Source organism: Podarcis cretensis (genome assembly GCF_951804945.1).
Source record: "Podarcis cretensis genome assembly, chromosome: 8".
NCBI classification, from domain to species: domain Eukaryota; kingdom Metazoa; phylum Chordata; class Lepidosauria; order Squamata; family Lacertidae; genus Podarcis; species Podarcis cretensis.
The window spans coordinates 64,453,024-64,469,221 of record NC_137177.1 but is presented as its reverse complement, the minus strand read 5'-3'; the positions used below and the strand labels follow the sequence as shown (position 1 = coordinate 64,469,221).

At 41.1% G+C, this 16,198-nt stretch overlaps 1 protein-coding gene across 7 annotated transcripts in view; it reads right to left on the bottom strand.

Annotated features, from left to right (window-relative positions):
- Window positions 1–16,198, bottom strand: part of TDRD12 (tudor domain containing 12) — a 75,234-nt gene that overhangs the window by 43,786 nt on the left and 15,250 nt on the right. For all 7 annotated transcript variants that reach the window (XM_079988083.1, XM_079988084.1, XM_079988079.1 and 4 more), the window contains exons 15-26: window positions 14,900–15,056; window positions 13,661–13,788; window positions 13,182–13,373; window positions 12,335–12,463; window positions 10,059–10,176; window positions 7,941–8,080; window positions 7,227–7,447; window positions 4,132–4,231; window positions 2,876–3,063; window positions 2,044–2,254; window positions 1,771–1,863; window positions 596–765 (exon numbers count right to left, since the gene is read on the bottom strand). In XM_079988083.1, the coding sequence (XP_079844209.1) occupies window positions 596–765; window positions 1,771–1,863; window positions 2,044–2,254; window positions 2,876–3,063; window positions 4,132–4,231; window positions 7,227–7,447; window positions 7,941–8,080; window positions 10,059–10,176; window positions 12,335–12,463; window positions 13,182–13,373; window positions 13,661–13,788; window positions 14,900–15,056 (1,847 nt within the window). The remainder of the gene's footprint in view (window positions 1–595; window positions 766–1,770; window positions 1,864–2,043; window positions 2,255–2,875; window positions 3,064–4,131; window positions 4,232–7,226; window positions 7,448–7,940; window positions 8,081–10,058; window positions 10,177–12,334; window positions 12,464–13,181; window positions 13,374–13,660; window positions 13,789–14,899; window positions 15,057–16,198) is intronic.

The window sequence follows — 16,198 nt, the reverse complement described above, 5'->3', positions numbered from 1 at the left end:
GCTTCCTTCTCTCTCTAGTCAATTTCAGCCTTAGAAACTAATTGGAGACTCCAGCACACTAGAAACTAGCTACACCCACCCCGGACACTCAAGACATTCCACACCAAGACAAGTTTTGGAACTGAATCTATTAAACAAGGAGAGCTCTCAGAGAAAATGTGGTGAAAGCTCAACAACAGAGGTTACCAGAATAGCGAGAGTAGTTTGTCCATATGTATCCAAGAGCAAAAGCCCTACTAACTTAGTTAGACATTGCATTTCAAGGACTATATAGCCATCCTAAGGTGACTCACATCATAAACTGTAAAATACAGTAAAACCAATATCAAACCAAGTAATTAATGCTCAAACAGATCAACCCCAGTTTGAGAATGATACTGCAACACCCCTGAAAACTACCTAAACAGATGTTATTAAAATGTAAGTGGTATAAAACTAAGGAGAACAGAACGCCAGCTAATGCAATCCCTTAGCCTCTGTTATGATCTCAATATGTCATTGAACTGTTACCTTCTAATTTTAGTACACACACTTCCTTTAGCTGAAAATTTAAAGTTTCATTATTTAAAAAAAGAAATTGAAGTCACTCCCTTACAATGCAGGTAATTCCTTTTCCTCTTGAACCATTTCAGCATCTCTATATAACTTCTGGAGTTCACTGATGTGATCTGGGTTGTCAGTTCCCATTCCAGTAGACAGGATCTCAGAACGAATATTGTATTCATTAATAGACGTTTTCAGATCTAGAAGTCTGGTGACACGAACCTGAAATTTAATTGTGAATAAGTAGTATTTGCTTTCACACCACTAGTTTGCAGCTCCTTCATCCCTCAAACTTCCTAGTTATGACTATGAAACTGACCTTATCTTCCTTCCTTCTGCTGCAACTATCAACTAGAGTAGAGCCCTTAGATATGGCTTAGATTGGTACATTGGTCTGTCTCTGGTGGGAGATTTTTGTGTCCAAAAGCACAGAAATTTTGGCAGGAAGTTTTTGCAATCCTTACTGATCACCACAGTCAAACCAAGTACCATAGCCTATCACACCACTTGTGAATGGTACATCTGACTGCATCTTTCTAATCCCAGATGCATGTGTGCTGCCACAAGGAGGTGGTTTATCAGATTCTTACAAGGGAGATCCTTTCTGCACCCTTTAAATAAAGAGAGCATAGCTAAACCCAGTTCTATTTCAATATCTCTGTGATGATCCGTAAGGATTGCAAAAAAATCCTGCCAAAATTTCTGTGCTTTTGGACACAGAAATCTCCCACCAGAGAAATTATTAATGTTTTCATCGCTAATACAGATGTGGCTAAGTGCTCCTTAAAATCAAAGTTGCTCACTGTGCTGTGTCAATAATGCCTCCTCTAAAAACTAGCAGCTCAAATGTTTGGGAAGATTTTCCAAACCATTTGTAAAATCTGTTTATCCATTGTTAAAATACTAAGATGGCAGTCCTGGAGACTTCTAAACCAAACCTCAGTGAATAATTCTTTTCATGGTCCTTAAATCTATAATATCCCAGCAAAACCACCTGATAATACAACCACCAAGCCGGGGGCATGCTGATCAAAGTGGTATAATGTGGCAAACCTGAGAAAACCAAGTATCTCATACCACATTCAAAGTATCTCATATTCAAAAGAAGGAAGGAGGGAAGGAAGGAAGGAAGGAAGGAAGGAAGACTCCTCAGTACCAACTTAAAAGAAGTTCACTTCGGAATTTATTAGGCAGTTAAGATAAAATATTTAATGTTTTGCTACATACCACTGGATCCACCCAAATTGTGTTTCCCAAAGCAAGTACTATTTTTGCTTCATGAGGTTTCCCTCTGATCATCTGATTAATGTATCTCGTAACCTAACAAAAAAGAAAAATCCTGATATCAAATGTTTTGCTTAATACAAGCTAGTGACCTGCAAAAAGTTGTTTTAAAAAAACGAAACAAAAAAATAGCTGGCCATCACTGAAACAAGTTTAGGCACCGACTTCTCTGTGTACCGTAACACAAATGAAGGTAAGAAAAAGGAGTAAACTTACTTTTGGATTCCACTCCACTTCATTATCAATGGGTTTAACTCGACAAACAATAAATTCCACTGCTTGAGGGGGCAAAGCTTGGAATTGTTCAGGTAAGTAAAGCAATTTATAATTTTGAACTTCACCAAATCTGCCTTCATCTATATACTTGATATGAACGCTATAAAATACAGAGTTCTCTCCCTTGGATGGTATTTCAAGCACCTGGACCCTGTAACAGAATGGAAGAAAGGAGAATTAAAAAAATTCCAACATATCAGGTAAGTTAAACCAACAGAATTCTTATGTGTTTGTATAGAAGTTTTATCTTTAAGAGGTGATGCTATACTCGTAAACTTCCTTCCAGATTTCAAGAAATCTAGGACTAAAACTGCAGTTCAGTTCTGCTGTTAAAATGCAATTCTCCCTTCCTTGTAGCACCAACATTGTTGGTGAGTTCTGCTAATGAGACTTCATGACTTCACAGGCACCCACTGTACAGTGCCTATGACACCAGTGAATTCAGATCACACAGTTCTTCCCCCTGTACCAGCCATTCCAGCACAAATCTATCTTTAAAGGTTTGTGTTTACATTTTTTATGGGAGTTATATTGAGGCTACGTGCTTCCCAGATGATCCCATGGGCACCCATAAAGAAAGTAGTGGGGGATCCAAGCAAGCCTGTATAAAGCAATCCATCCAGAAATAGTGAACATTTACAGATTATGTTGTACAGATTATATTGTTAGCTGTACATCTCTGTGCCTAGGTCTGAATAGCTTTTACTGGCATAGAAAACCGCTAGGCTAGATTATACCAAAATTTGTTTGCAGAAGAAGCAAAACATTTTACCTGTGGAAAGTGTTTTCTTCACGTAATCCATACATTGCTAGCTTCTCTAATGGGTCAGCAGGGACAAGATTCTTAGCTTTTTTATAATATGCATTCACTTCATCGGCAAGAGCTGCATATGGATCTTTCTGTTTACTGACAATGCGGCCAAAGTAGTTTGTGGCATCCACAATAAAAAGAGGGAGGATCTGAAAGGGGGAAAATACATGTGAAAAGGAGTGCTGCAACTTTAGCAAATAGGCACATTCCCAAGTCACTGGATTTAAATGTTTGTTTTAAATTCACCTGCTTCCAGCACTCTTCTTTTTCAGATTGCAATAATAACAAACAAGAAAACTCATACCAACATGTAAAACATATCTTGTAATAAACATTCCAAAAGGTTTCGCCACATCCTTGCATGTGTAGAGGGTGCACTTTTCTCATGTTCTGGCCTCATTTCTGGCACTTTTAACAAATCTCTTCTTCTTTGATTGTTTCCCTTCCCTCTCTTTCCCACACGAGCCGAGTCTCTGAGACCTAAACTACATGCAAGTGAAGGACCTCTGTATGTTTTATCCAAACCTACTGGAATTATACAGAATGTGCAAGTAAGGAAGAAAGGAGAAAAGGAGGAAGTGAGAGACTGCATCCCCCCAAGGCTTCCTTCGCTGTATCACCAATCAACAAACCTCTCAGCCAGGCTCTCTTCCAGCATTAGTTCCCCAAGTGCGAACAATACCTTGAAAGAGGGCTGTGAGAGTCTGAGCCCCCTGACTGCTGCACTCTGCTCTGGAGCTTAAAATCAGACTGAGTGCTGCTTTGCCCCACTTTCCGCTTGATTGCAGCAGATGGATTGTTAACAACACGGATCTTCCACATTCACATCTAATTTGAGTAATATACTACAACAGTGATGACAAGGCCCGTGTCTATTTTGATTTATACACAGCAGCTTGCAACCATAGGTACTTCAGAAATTTGGGGGGAATGCTAAGATATCTTCCTACAGTAACTACAAAGACTGCTGCTCCAGTTCCCCAGTGTTGAACACAGTCCAGTTTCCAGAAAGAAAGCTCAGTTTACTTTTGCCAGCATAAACAGCTATAGGGGAGGGGGGGAAATCATCTGTGAAAGATTTTCAGCGGAGGAGGAAAATTCATTTTATCATGTAAAATGAAGTTTGGGAAGACAGAAGATCTGTGATCAGTGGATCAAAAGAAATTATCTGGAGCATCTGTTCAAGATGCAAGAACGAAGCCATACTACTAACTTACCGTTACATTTCCAGTTGCAGGCAAAGTTTCATTTGTTACCTTTTGTAGGATATCTATTTGTAAACGAACTCGATGTCGATCTGGACAGCGTTTCTTATTCCTGTGACAGAATAATGATAAAAAAGAGTTCAGTATTTTAAGAGAGCAAATCACTTGTGCCAGGAAGGTGACAAGAATACAGGTGACTCTTCACTTATGTCAGGAGTTACGTTCCTGGCACAAGTGAAAACACGTGAAGTGGGGAATACCCTCTAAGCACCTTTAAATAAATAATAATTATCATTACTACTAATAATAATTTATTATTTATACCCCACCCATCTGGCTGGGTTTCCCCAGCCACTCTGGGCGGCTCCCAACAGAACATTAAAATCACGAAAAAACATCAAACAGTAAAAGCTTACCTAAACAGGGCTGCCTTCAGATGTCTTCTAAAAGTCCCATAACTGTTTATTTCCTTGACATCTGATGGAAGGGCGCTCCACAGGGCGGGCACCACTACCAAGAAGGCCCTCTGCCTGGTTCCCTGTAACCTCACTTCTCACAGCGAGGGAACCACCAGAAGGCCCTCAGAGCTGGACCTCAGTGTCTGGACTGAACGATGGGGGTGGAGACACTCCTTCAGGTATATTGGGCCAAGGCCATTTAGGGCTTTAAAAATCAGCTCCAACACTTTGAATTGTGCTTGGAAATGTACTGGGAGCCAATGTAGGTCTTTCAGGACTGGTGTTATATGGTCTCAGCGGTCACTCCCAGTCACCAGTCTAGCTGCCACATTCTGGATATGTTGTAGTTTCTGGGTCACCTTCAAAGGTAGCCCCACATAGAGCGCATTGCAAGAAGAGTTTGGAAGAAGAGTTTGGATTTGATATCCTGCTTTATCACTACCCGAAGGAGTCTCAAAGTGGCTAACATTCTCCTCTCCCTTCCTCTCCCACAACAAACACTCTGTGAAGTGAGTGAGGCTGAGAGACTTCAGAGAAGTGTGACTGGCCCAAGGTCACCCAGCAGCTGCATGTGGAGGAGCGGAGACGTGAACCCGGTTTACCAGATTACGAGTCTACCGCTCTTAACCACTACACCACACTGGCTCCAAGTGTGTCCAAGTCACCGTCTCTTCAATCCATACCAAAAATACTGTATCCAAAAATATCCACAACTAGAATTGAAGCTTTAGAGCTGGCAGGAGGATGGGAGATGTGCAGCAAAGCACTACCCCCCCCCTTTCCACATCAGCTATTAGGCTGAGAAGCATAAACAAAGCACAGCTGCACCTCTGGTTTATTCTGGGCTTCCTCTATCCTCACTGATGTCGTCTTCGAGCCATGATGACTCTCCAGCTCTCTCCCATGACTTCCAGGTTTGAATTATTCATTTCCACGTGCCACAAATATATGCAGTCATGGGTGCATCAATCATGCTTAAATGGGGTGACATCTGTAAATGGAATCTGTTGGCCTGCTTTGTACTTAACAGTAAGCCCTAGCCAGAAATAAACCACAGTTTCCTGTGCAGTATGCCAGTACTCAATGCTAAAAGAACTTCTACTCCACTCCAGCCCGCCTGTCTGCATCTGGAAGAGACAGACTATGAGGTTTCGCTTAACACTACATATGACCCACTACTTGTGGGATGTTTATCTCCTTGGGTGACTTATTGTGATTTGTTTGGTGAAAAACAGACTCTGAGCTCACAGGCAATGCTAAACCAAGCCTCACTGCTTGTTTCTTCCAGAGGCAGGCAAGGCAGAGCAGGAGCATCTGTGCAAGAGTACCCTGGCTGCTCATGGAAAGCCATGGCTTATTTCTGACCCTGGCTTATGGTTGCTTGCAAGAATGACGCCAATGACAACCATCCCTATAACTGCCATGGAAAGCAGGGAAAAAATGCAGAATGCAGGACTCATAAAACTCAAGAGCTGTAATTCCCAAACTGTACACTAGGGCACACCAGTTCACCATGAGAAATAAATTCAGAAAAAAGCCCCAAAGTAGCCATCCATACAGGAGGTGGCTCACTTAAATTCCACATGATTCCCTGGAGAAATCGAAAGGACTGTAGTTTGGTGGTATAGCTCATGCACTTAGGTTAAAAAGACAGTCTAAATGCAGCATGCGCATTTCCAAGTGCTTTAATAATCACCCCGGGAATTGCCTTCTCTTTGTTAATGCACAATACTACTGTTTACAGCAGGCTTCCTCAACCTCGGCCCTCCAGATGTTTTTGGCCCACAACTCCCATGATCCCTAGCTAGCAGGACCAGTGGTCAGAGATGATGGGAATTGTAGTTTCAAAATATCTGGAGGGCCAAGGTTGAGGAAGCCTGGTCTACAAGTTATGTATTTTCCTCTTTATAAGGTCTCTATGCCTTCTCCAGCTACTGCTGAAGGATGCAGACTCTGGGTGCTGGTATAAATGTAACAGTCTCAGAGAACAAGTAAAAAATACATTTTTGAATAGTCCCCCCATATGCCAGATTTTTTTAAAAAAAAAAATCATATGCAGGTCACTATATAAATTTTGTCTACAGAAAAAGATATCCTAAATAAACTTCTGCCAAAATCAAATAAAATCTTTCATTAAAAAGAAAGAATTTTCCCAATATAAAAAACTAAAGTTGTTTTTACATTTATTAATTTTTTTAAAAAAAAATTGTTTCACAGAACTCAATCTTTATTTTGGGCCAATCTTTCCAAAGAGATCAATGGTCCATCAAGCTTCTCCCACAACCCTACCTTATAAATTTCACACCATAGAATCTCGAAGGAACCTTTTCCTCTCCACAGGATTTTAAGGCAGAACCTTTTTTCTAAGCCACTTCTTTCCTTGTGCATTTTTTCTTCTTCTAGAGCAGAACAAGCCATTTCTCCTCCCACCCCCCCCCTCTGCCTTGCGTTATCCAAATGTGGTGGTGAGGAACAGGTGGATAGCCCTGGCAAAGCATTGACAGGAATGCCTGTGCCATACAACTGACAATCTGCTTTTGCCAAGTGATTAAGTGATCATATCATTTAAGAATTGAATAAGTAATTTCATTTCCCTTTGTCTTTTTAAAGGTAGGAAACTAGTTGCTAAGTTAACAGGTATTTTCTTACTTGCAAACTCCATATGCTTTAAGGTAGCGACAGAGAGGTCTTTCTTTCTTTCTGTCTTCTTTGGCCTCCAGCACTCCAGAAGTAAAGTTGCATAATTCAGGTGGAATGTTGGTTTCTGTGCGTTTTAAATAATGCATTACTCCAACAGCATGGGGTGCACTCTTTTCTGTCAACAGTAAGATGGATTTTGCATTTGGCTGTTCTTTTTCCAGAGATGAAATCTTCGCAAGGGGGAGAAAATGCAACATTTGCCTTCAGTTTTTATTATCAGGTATTATAATGGGTGTTAACAACAACAACAACAAAAGTAAAAGAGGTGTCCCTGCTCCAATAACCTTGCAACCAAAATTTTGACAGTGGGGCAGACACCAGAGGGAGGGAAGCAAATGGCAACATGATCAAAATCCCAGCAGACAGACTTGCACACTTAAAATTTAATTTAAGTTAGGAATAAAGGGGTTTAATCTAATGTCACTGAAGAAATAGGCCTGGGGGTAAACAGGTGAGCATTCTGGGAGAAAGTGTCAGGAGTTAGGAGGACTAAGACAACAGGAAAACCGCCTTGAGAAAAAAATTGAAGGATCAAGAGTGGTGGAGCTGGAGGAATGAAGATCACAGGCAGAATCTTAGGATAGAGGAGGGGCAGGGGAACAAGGGGAGGTTTTTTGTTTGAAATGTCCGCAGTCATAAACAGTTCATTTGGTTTGTACAAACCTTTCCAACTGCGTTTTGAAAGTTATCAGACAAACAGTATAAGCGTGCACCAAAAATTCTTGGAGATGCAGGGAAACTGAAATGAACGACCCGAGTTGCATCAGTAATTCCTAAGGTTCTTATGCAGTCATCGGTTAAAACTGGAAAGCAAAACCAAAAACATATAATTCAAAACCACTGCAAGGCAAAACCAACATTAATTTAGTCCCAAACCAACACTAATTTATTACTTCACTCCTAACCAACACATACTTCTCATCATCTGATTTTCAAGTTCTAGGAGGGCTCCTGCAAATCACTTTCCTATCACTCTCCTATTTAAAATGACAATACTGGTAATGATAAAAATCACCAGTGTGGCAAGCTGTATAAAAATCATCAATCAGAAGTACTTGGAATAGCATAAAATGATGTAGACAAACAAGGAACTTTTCTATCATAATTTCCCTGTTTTTTAGTTAACTGATTAATCCTTAGCCGGATTTTATGTTACATAAATTGCTATAATCTGCTTGATACCATGTTGCCCCAAGTCTGAAACTGGAAAAACCTTTGCAAGATACAGTGGTACCTTGGGTTACGAACTTAATTCGTTCTGGAGGTCCGTTCTTAACCCAAAACCGTTCATAACCTGAGGCGCGCTTTCACTAATGGGACCTCCCGCTGCCACTATGAAGCCGTCGCACGATTTCTGTTCTCATCCTGGGGCAAAGTTCGCAACCTGGAGCAACTACTTCCAGGTTAGTGGAGTTCGAAACCCAAAGCGTTTGTAACCTGAGGTACCACTGTACCTGGCATTTTTCCTCCCTTCTTGCCAAAACATACTGGATGTCAACTGCCTGTTATCCTGGGGCTGCAGAAGCAAGGGAAAAGGATGCTCTGGCCTCAGCTATCAGTCAAAGGAACAAAAGACATAAACAGAGATTTAAGCAAGATGACCAGGCAAAGGGAAACCAGCCGGGTCTAAATTGGATATAAATGCTTGTAGCTCAGCACTTTGCTCTAACCTTGAAGAATGAATTCCCTCCTCTACCTACTCTCCTTTCACTCCCTTTCCCAAGCGTGTCTTGTCTTTTTTATAGAATCATGGAATTGTAGGGTTGGCAGGGACCCCAAGGGTGAGCTAATCCAACCCCCTGAAACACAGGAATCACAGCTAAAGAATACCTGATGGATGGTTATTTTACCTGTGTTTAAAAACCTCCAGGGTAGGAGAGGCAACCACTTTCTAAAGTCATAGAATCATAGAGTTGGAAGGCACCCAAAGGGCCATCTAGTCACATTTTGAGGGAGTCCATTCCACTGTCAAACAGCTCTTACACGCAGAAAGTTCTTCCTAATGTATAGTCAGAAACTCCTTTCTCGTCATTTGAATCTATTTGTTAATGTCCTGCTTTCTGGACCAGCAGAAAACAAGCTTGCTCCATCTTCCATGTGACAACCCTTCAGATATTTGAAGATGGCCATTGTATCCCTTTTCAGTCTTCTCTTCTCCAGGCTAAACCTTCCCAACTCCCTCATAAGAACTGGTTCCCAGACCCTCAGTCATCTTGGTTGCCCTCCTCTGCACATGTTCATTTGTCAAAATGCTTCTTGACATGGGGTGCTTAGAACTGGAAACTGTAGCCTGCAAAACTGATGGCAACCTCCCCCCCCCCCTTTAATTTTTTTTTTTTTTACGTGAGTCACTTTGGGAGACAATAATTATCTGAACAGTTTAATGATAACATAGCAAATAATACATCTACAGTGGTGCCTCGCAAGACGAAAAGAATCCGTTCCGCGAGTCTCTTCGTCTTGCCGTTTTTTCGTCTTGCGAAGCAACCCTATTAGCGGCTTAGCGGATTAGCGGCTAAGCAGCTATTAGCGGCTTAGAAAAAAGGAGAAGAAAGCAAAAAAAAATCGCAAGACTCATAGGGAAGCAAGCCCATAGGGAAATTTGTCTTGCGAAGCGTTTCAAAAACGGAAAACCCTTTCGTCTAGCGGGTTTTTCGTCTTGCGAGGCATTCGTCTTGCGGGGCACCACTGTAATTAAATTGTAATGAAAGAGATTGAGAGTCACTATAGTTCTGACAAAGGTTTTAGAGCAAGCATATGTGAGAAAAACAATATATTTACCTAGTACAACATGTGTGCCAGAGCTAAATTTTTTCTTCCATTGCTCTAAAACATAATCAAAATGAAATCCAATGTCTGGGTGTATTTTTAAACAAAATATTGAAGTGCTCTCCACTGCCTAATTAAAAAGGAGAATGGTTTCAAACAATGTGGATTACAAAAGAAATGTATAATTACTGAACAATGCTCTGATTTAAAAAATAAACAAACAAACAAACTGAATTGAACACTGCTACATTCAGAATTAAAAGTCTGGTCATGAGTTATCTTTTATTTTCTACGTTCTAAAGCAGTGGTGGCCAAACTTGGCCCTCCAGCTGTTTTGGTACTACAATTCCCATCATCCTTGACCACTGGTCCTGTTAGCTAGGGATGATGGGAGTTACAGTCCCAAAACAGCTGGAGGGCCAAGTTTGGCCATCACTGTCTAAAGGGTCAGTTTCATTTACCCCTTAAATGAAGGCTAATGTGTCCCTGGATGATTATATTCATTTATATATCAAACAAATACATGGCCTTTTGTGAAATAAGGAGACAAAGACCAATTCATTTGGAATGCTTATCAATTCCTTGGTAAGATCTTGTACCTATCAGCAGCAGTGAAAATGCTGCCTCTGTAAACTTTGCTGCACTGCTTGTGTTGCCAATTTATGCTGTTTCAACCCAGAAGTGCCTTCCCTGCTGCCTGCCTTACTGCTTTGCAGCCCGAAGAAACGTTCATCCCCTGCAGCAAGGGAACCAACACAGTGACTTTGGTTGTTGTGGGAACACTCCACAAACAAGGCAAAGCCTTATCAGTCATACCAGGACTTTTGTCCTTCCCTTCAGGGATGTTTCAGAACACAGGCAACCAAGGCTGGCCCTTTGGTCTTTTCCTTTCCTTTCCACTTCTGAACTCCTTCCTCTTAGTCCCACTATCACCTGCTGGCTGCTGCATAAAGGGTACCAACTGAACAGACATGTGAACTCTCATTATCAGCAACTGCATTTTTTTGAATCTCATTGTCAAACTCCTACCTAATAATTTTTTATTTTTTATTCCTGCAAATGAAGATTTCATGCCTCTGACAAAGCAGAGCCTGAGTGCAAGAAAACTTCTTTCACCGTAGATTTTTTAATCTTAGTTGCTTTTATCTCAAATTAAAGAATGATGAGATATGGGGTTTATTTTGAATAACTCAATGGCACGCAGAGTCCTTCAATGCAAAAATCTATCCGAGTTAGCCAAAGCTTTCATTTCATCAGTATAATTTGTCAACAGTGCCAAAGTGGGGAGGATTGAAACACCAAGCAGTGGTTTCAGAAGCCACTGGCAACCATCTCCTGCCGATTATTTTCCTTGTCTGTCTCTCTGACACAGGAACACCATTCTGCCACATTTTTAAGCTAGTTGAATTACCCCTCAAGTTCAATATTTATTTCTAGCAAACAAAATAATGTAACAGCTTCAAAAGCAAAGGTTTGTTTGTTTTTTTGAAGAGTTGTTTGCCGTATTCATGAGAGTGAAAGGGCTTGGGGTGCTGTTATCAATCTTTGCCCTTTGAACCCCAGCTGTTTCTGTTTGCTGCTTTTGAGGCAGCCCCATAGGCAGACAGTCCCGGCGCCGCCAACACCTCTTGCCTGCCCCTCATGTTTGATCTGGGCTCCTGTTGTGGAGGACCAGGGCCAGCAAGTGGCAGCGATGTGGGTGGGACCTCAGCCAGTGCCTTAACGTTGATCAGTCCTGCTGCTGGACTTGCAGGCAAAACACCCTTATCTGCTGATGTAGCAAAACAGTGTCACCCTGGAGTACCTGAGATTTTGCATCCTGGCTGAGAAAGCAGTATTTGGGGTCCGGGTTTTCACCCCACAATTCTTTTACAAAGGGCCAACTAATCGTAATTGGTTGGCTCTGTTGTAATGCATTGGCATTTTTGAGTAATGCAAGTTCAAAGTCATTAGGGGAGTTGCTCAAATGCCTAAAATCTTCAATGGACCACTTAAGACTACTGATATCAGATTTGGAGTATATTGCACCACTGGGGGTGGGGGAAGGAAACCAGTCCTTTCTAGAAGTGATTAGCTTTTCCTGCTTTGAGATTCCCATATGACAACACTTCATATGCCTTATGCAAAGCTTAGAAAAGCTGGCTTTTCAAATAAGAAATAAAACCATTTCCTTTTGCAACACCCTCTTGTTGCCTATTTAGCTATGTATTTATCCATTAACCAGAATAGAAAAGAGGAGAATCTTTCTTTCTAAACAATTTGGATTGTATCATTTAGGGGGCAAATACCTTGTAAATTATATCTGTTTCTTCCACGGAACTGGTGAAAATCAATGTTTTCTGAACATTAGTAGGAGTAAAGTCCAATGACTGAAGTAAAGTCGAGATTCGGTCACACTCAAGGCAAAGCTGCACCACCTAGAAGTCACATGTAGTTCAAATGTGTCAGGTTAAATTAAATCACTATAAAAGCCAAGTATTTCACTTCTGCTTCCCCTTTATGTTAGGTAATAAAAATACCCATGGCTTGTATCCAACAATATAGGCCCACTGAAATTGATGGACCAAGATTAGTCATGCCCATTAATGTCAATAGGTCTACTCTGAGTAGGACTAGCACTGGCTACAACCTTCTATATGGAGATGCTGAATTAACCCTATTTAACATGAAGATGGGGTTCCACAATAGTTTGATTTATCCTTTTGTTTAATCAGCGCTTCTGGGATAGAAAATTAATGAAATTGTTCTGTGAAAAATTTATGAGCACCTTTCAATCTTACTTTCAAGTAACCAGCTCAAGAAACCATACACACATAATAAGCATTCTTATCCTCCTATTTTTGCACATCATGGCTAAACCAGCAGGTTTCATAGGAACCATTCTTGATACTATTCTCAGAACTGAGGAAGTTACTCTTATTATGACCCTTAAAGTTTCCAGCTTCTTAACCAACAGGTCTGACCAACTGGATTTGTTCTGTACATAGCCAATCTCAACCTCCAAATTCCACTTAGTATTTTAAAGGCCACAGTGCTTATAATTTGTGCCTGCAAGAGTTAGTGAACCTGTGCAGAGCCTAGTCTTCAATCCAAAAGCAAATATGTAAGAGAGCTATAAAGCTCCTAATATTTTACCTGTTGCACTTTGCCATATATGGCAGCTTCTTCCATGGATGTGATCACAACATACGGATCATTCATGAACTCTTTGGTTAAGCGTTCTATGTTTTTGCTCCAGTGCCTTCCGATAGCAACGATCTGCTGAGGTGCAGATTCTTTCTCTTCAACGTTCAAGGCTGTTTTGTAATATTCTAGAATACGAAATATCTATAAAACAGGAATTGACACCCATCATTATCTTTTCCATATGCTAAAAGTAATACTATGGGTAAACTACAGGCAGAATTGGTGATGGGAAGACAGCTAACTTACAATACTAATCAACTAGCTGCTTTGGCAATGTATATTTGACATAAGCAGTACTATATAGTCGACTATTTTGGGGGAAAGCACAATCTGTGCTAGGGGCAACTATGATTGTATCTTTTTTATAATATACTTTGAGTTCACATTATCTTAGCACATTTATCTTATGTGCAAAAACCCACACTTACTTCTATGTTGGCTTCAGCAAACAACACATCAATTTCATCAAACACAAGATGGCAGAGCCTGAGGAACAGTAAGCTGTGATATTCAAGCAACCTCAGAAGGGTATATGGGGTTGCTATAAGGACCTCACCTGTAAGGAAGTTGTCACATTATTTGGTTGAAATCTCAAAAAAAGCAGAAAGTATCATCAAAAACTACTAGCCTGTATTCCAGTTACACGCATGTTAGCTAATAATTCATGACCCACAGACAACCCAAGGGGAAAAAGAACCTGTTCTCTTGTTTAAGAAAGCTTTCCTGTTATGTTACCTAGAAGTGATTTGCACTTAGCAAGTGTTGTAGCTTAGTGACAAAGTAGGTGTTTTGCTATCCAAAAGTTCCAGGTTCAAGAGCTGGCATCTCCAAGTGGGTTAAGAAGATTCCCATCAAACTCTGGAGAGCCACTGCTAGTAGGTGTAGACCAGGGGTAGGCAACCTAAGGTCCGTGGGCCACAAGCAGCCCATGGGGGCCGTTTAACCATCCCATGAGCTGCCTCCAAACTGAGCCGCCTGCTTGGCGAGTCCCTGCGTGCTGCGCTAAACTGGCGCAGCACGGCGACTCGCTTCTGCGGCACCGGAAATTGCCTCTGTGCAGACGCAGACACCGGAAATTGTGAGTGTGCAATCCAGCCAATGGAGGGATCTCTGCTGGAGTGAACTGGCCCAGGCGAGGTAAACCTTGCTGACCCCTGGTGTAGACAATACTAAGCTAGGTAGACCAATTCTGTATTAAAAAGCAGCTTCCTGTTTCTAGGGCTACAGACAATTGGAAAGTAATAACCCTCTAACTTGCTTTATCAACTGGAACAAAAATCTGCATAGCAAGGTACAAATTAAGAATGTGAAATCCAATTAGCTTTGATGAATTCAGCTTCTCCCCTCCCCTCTTTTTCTACATAACACAAGTCAGATGCCAAGTATACATGTCCTGGTAAACTGCAGTTAATTGGTTATCTTTATATGGATTTTATAGTTCATGTGAATTGCCAATTTAAAGCAATATTTTCATTTTCGCTTTGTGGCACTGAAACTGTATAAGAATGATTTAGTCACACTTGTGATAGACCACTTTGATAAGTTAATGTTACTGTATGATTTTATACCATATTTGCATATTTGCATTTTATATTTTGTTATTCCCTTATGGTCCAGATAAATTTATTCCATCATATTTTCAGCATTAATGATCATGTTATGCTTACATCCTCTTGGAATTCTTGTGCTCTGTATTTCTTCCTTATTTGTTCCTAGTAAGAGCAATATTGGGTGAATAGGCCTGGAGCAATGGCTGTAAGTTTCCAGAAACTCAAACACCAGTTCTGCTTTCTTCTGTCCTGGGCACAGGATTAATGCCACTGGCTATGTACACACACAAGACATCAATTCATACTAAGAGCAGAAACATTTCCATGAATCAGAGGTTTATCAGTCAGAAAATCTCTTTAAAAAGAAAACTCACTGTTCAAAGTAATGCAAGCTAGCCAAGATATTTAAAATCCATGAAGGGAGTGGGGAAATCACACGGTGATATAGACTCTGAACAGCCTTGTTTCTACAAAACTCCTCTCTCTCATCAGGCCTGCTCTTTGCTGCATGCTTACTCAACCCTCCAAATGGCTTGCTGTGCATAACCCTCATGAAGTGTGCACATTGGTTATTAACTGAAACATGCAAGGGGATGCTATAAAGCAGGCTTTCTCAACCCACCCTTTCTCCCACCCTCCCTGACCACTGGTCCTGCTAGCTAGGGATCATGGGAGTTGTAGGCAAAAAAACATCTGGAGAGCAGAGTTTGAGGAAGCCTGCTATAAAGGATCAGCACACTAGCTCCAGACAAACCTTTTGACATTGCTCTCATGGAAGCTCCCTACTCCAGCCAGTCATTCTCCAGCTTATGGAGGGAAATGAGAATAATGGCAGGACAAAGCTAGTATGCTCATTCTCATTGCCCCCCCCCCCGTGCATATTTAGTTAATGCCAATTATGCATGCCTGAAGAAAGCCTGTTTGGTTCTAGTTCCCCCTCCCTGTCAACTCCCTGCCCCCCAAACTAGAGGCATTTACACAGATAAAGTTTGATCCTTCTCTTAACTCTATGGCATCCCTTAGGAAGAATATGTTATCACAACTTTTAAAAAGTTAATCTCATGTTCTATTGCTTGCAGCTAGCTTTGGATGAGCTGAGCCCATTCAAACATCTACTACTAAGCGTCTCTAGATACAACTATCTAGGCAGGCAACTGGTTAGGCTTAGCCATTCAAATCAGAGGCTAGAGCATTCCCACGTTCCCTATCTTTCCTGCATTTCTAAGCGGCTTCTTAACACATGGTTACAATGGCCATTTACATTACATTTGGTTGGAGACTAAGATGATTGTTGCCACTCATAGTCCCATTCAGAAGTGATGTGATGCACATTCAAATGCAGAGCCCACATCCAAAAAGCAACCACAGAAAGCACCACACATTCTGACAGCTTAATCCAAGCCTACACTGTTTCAA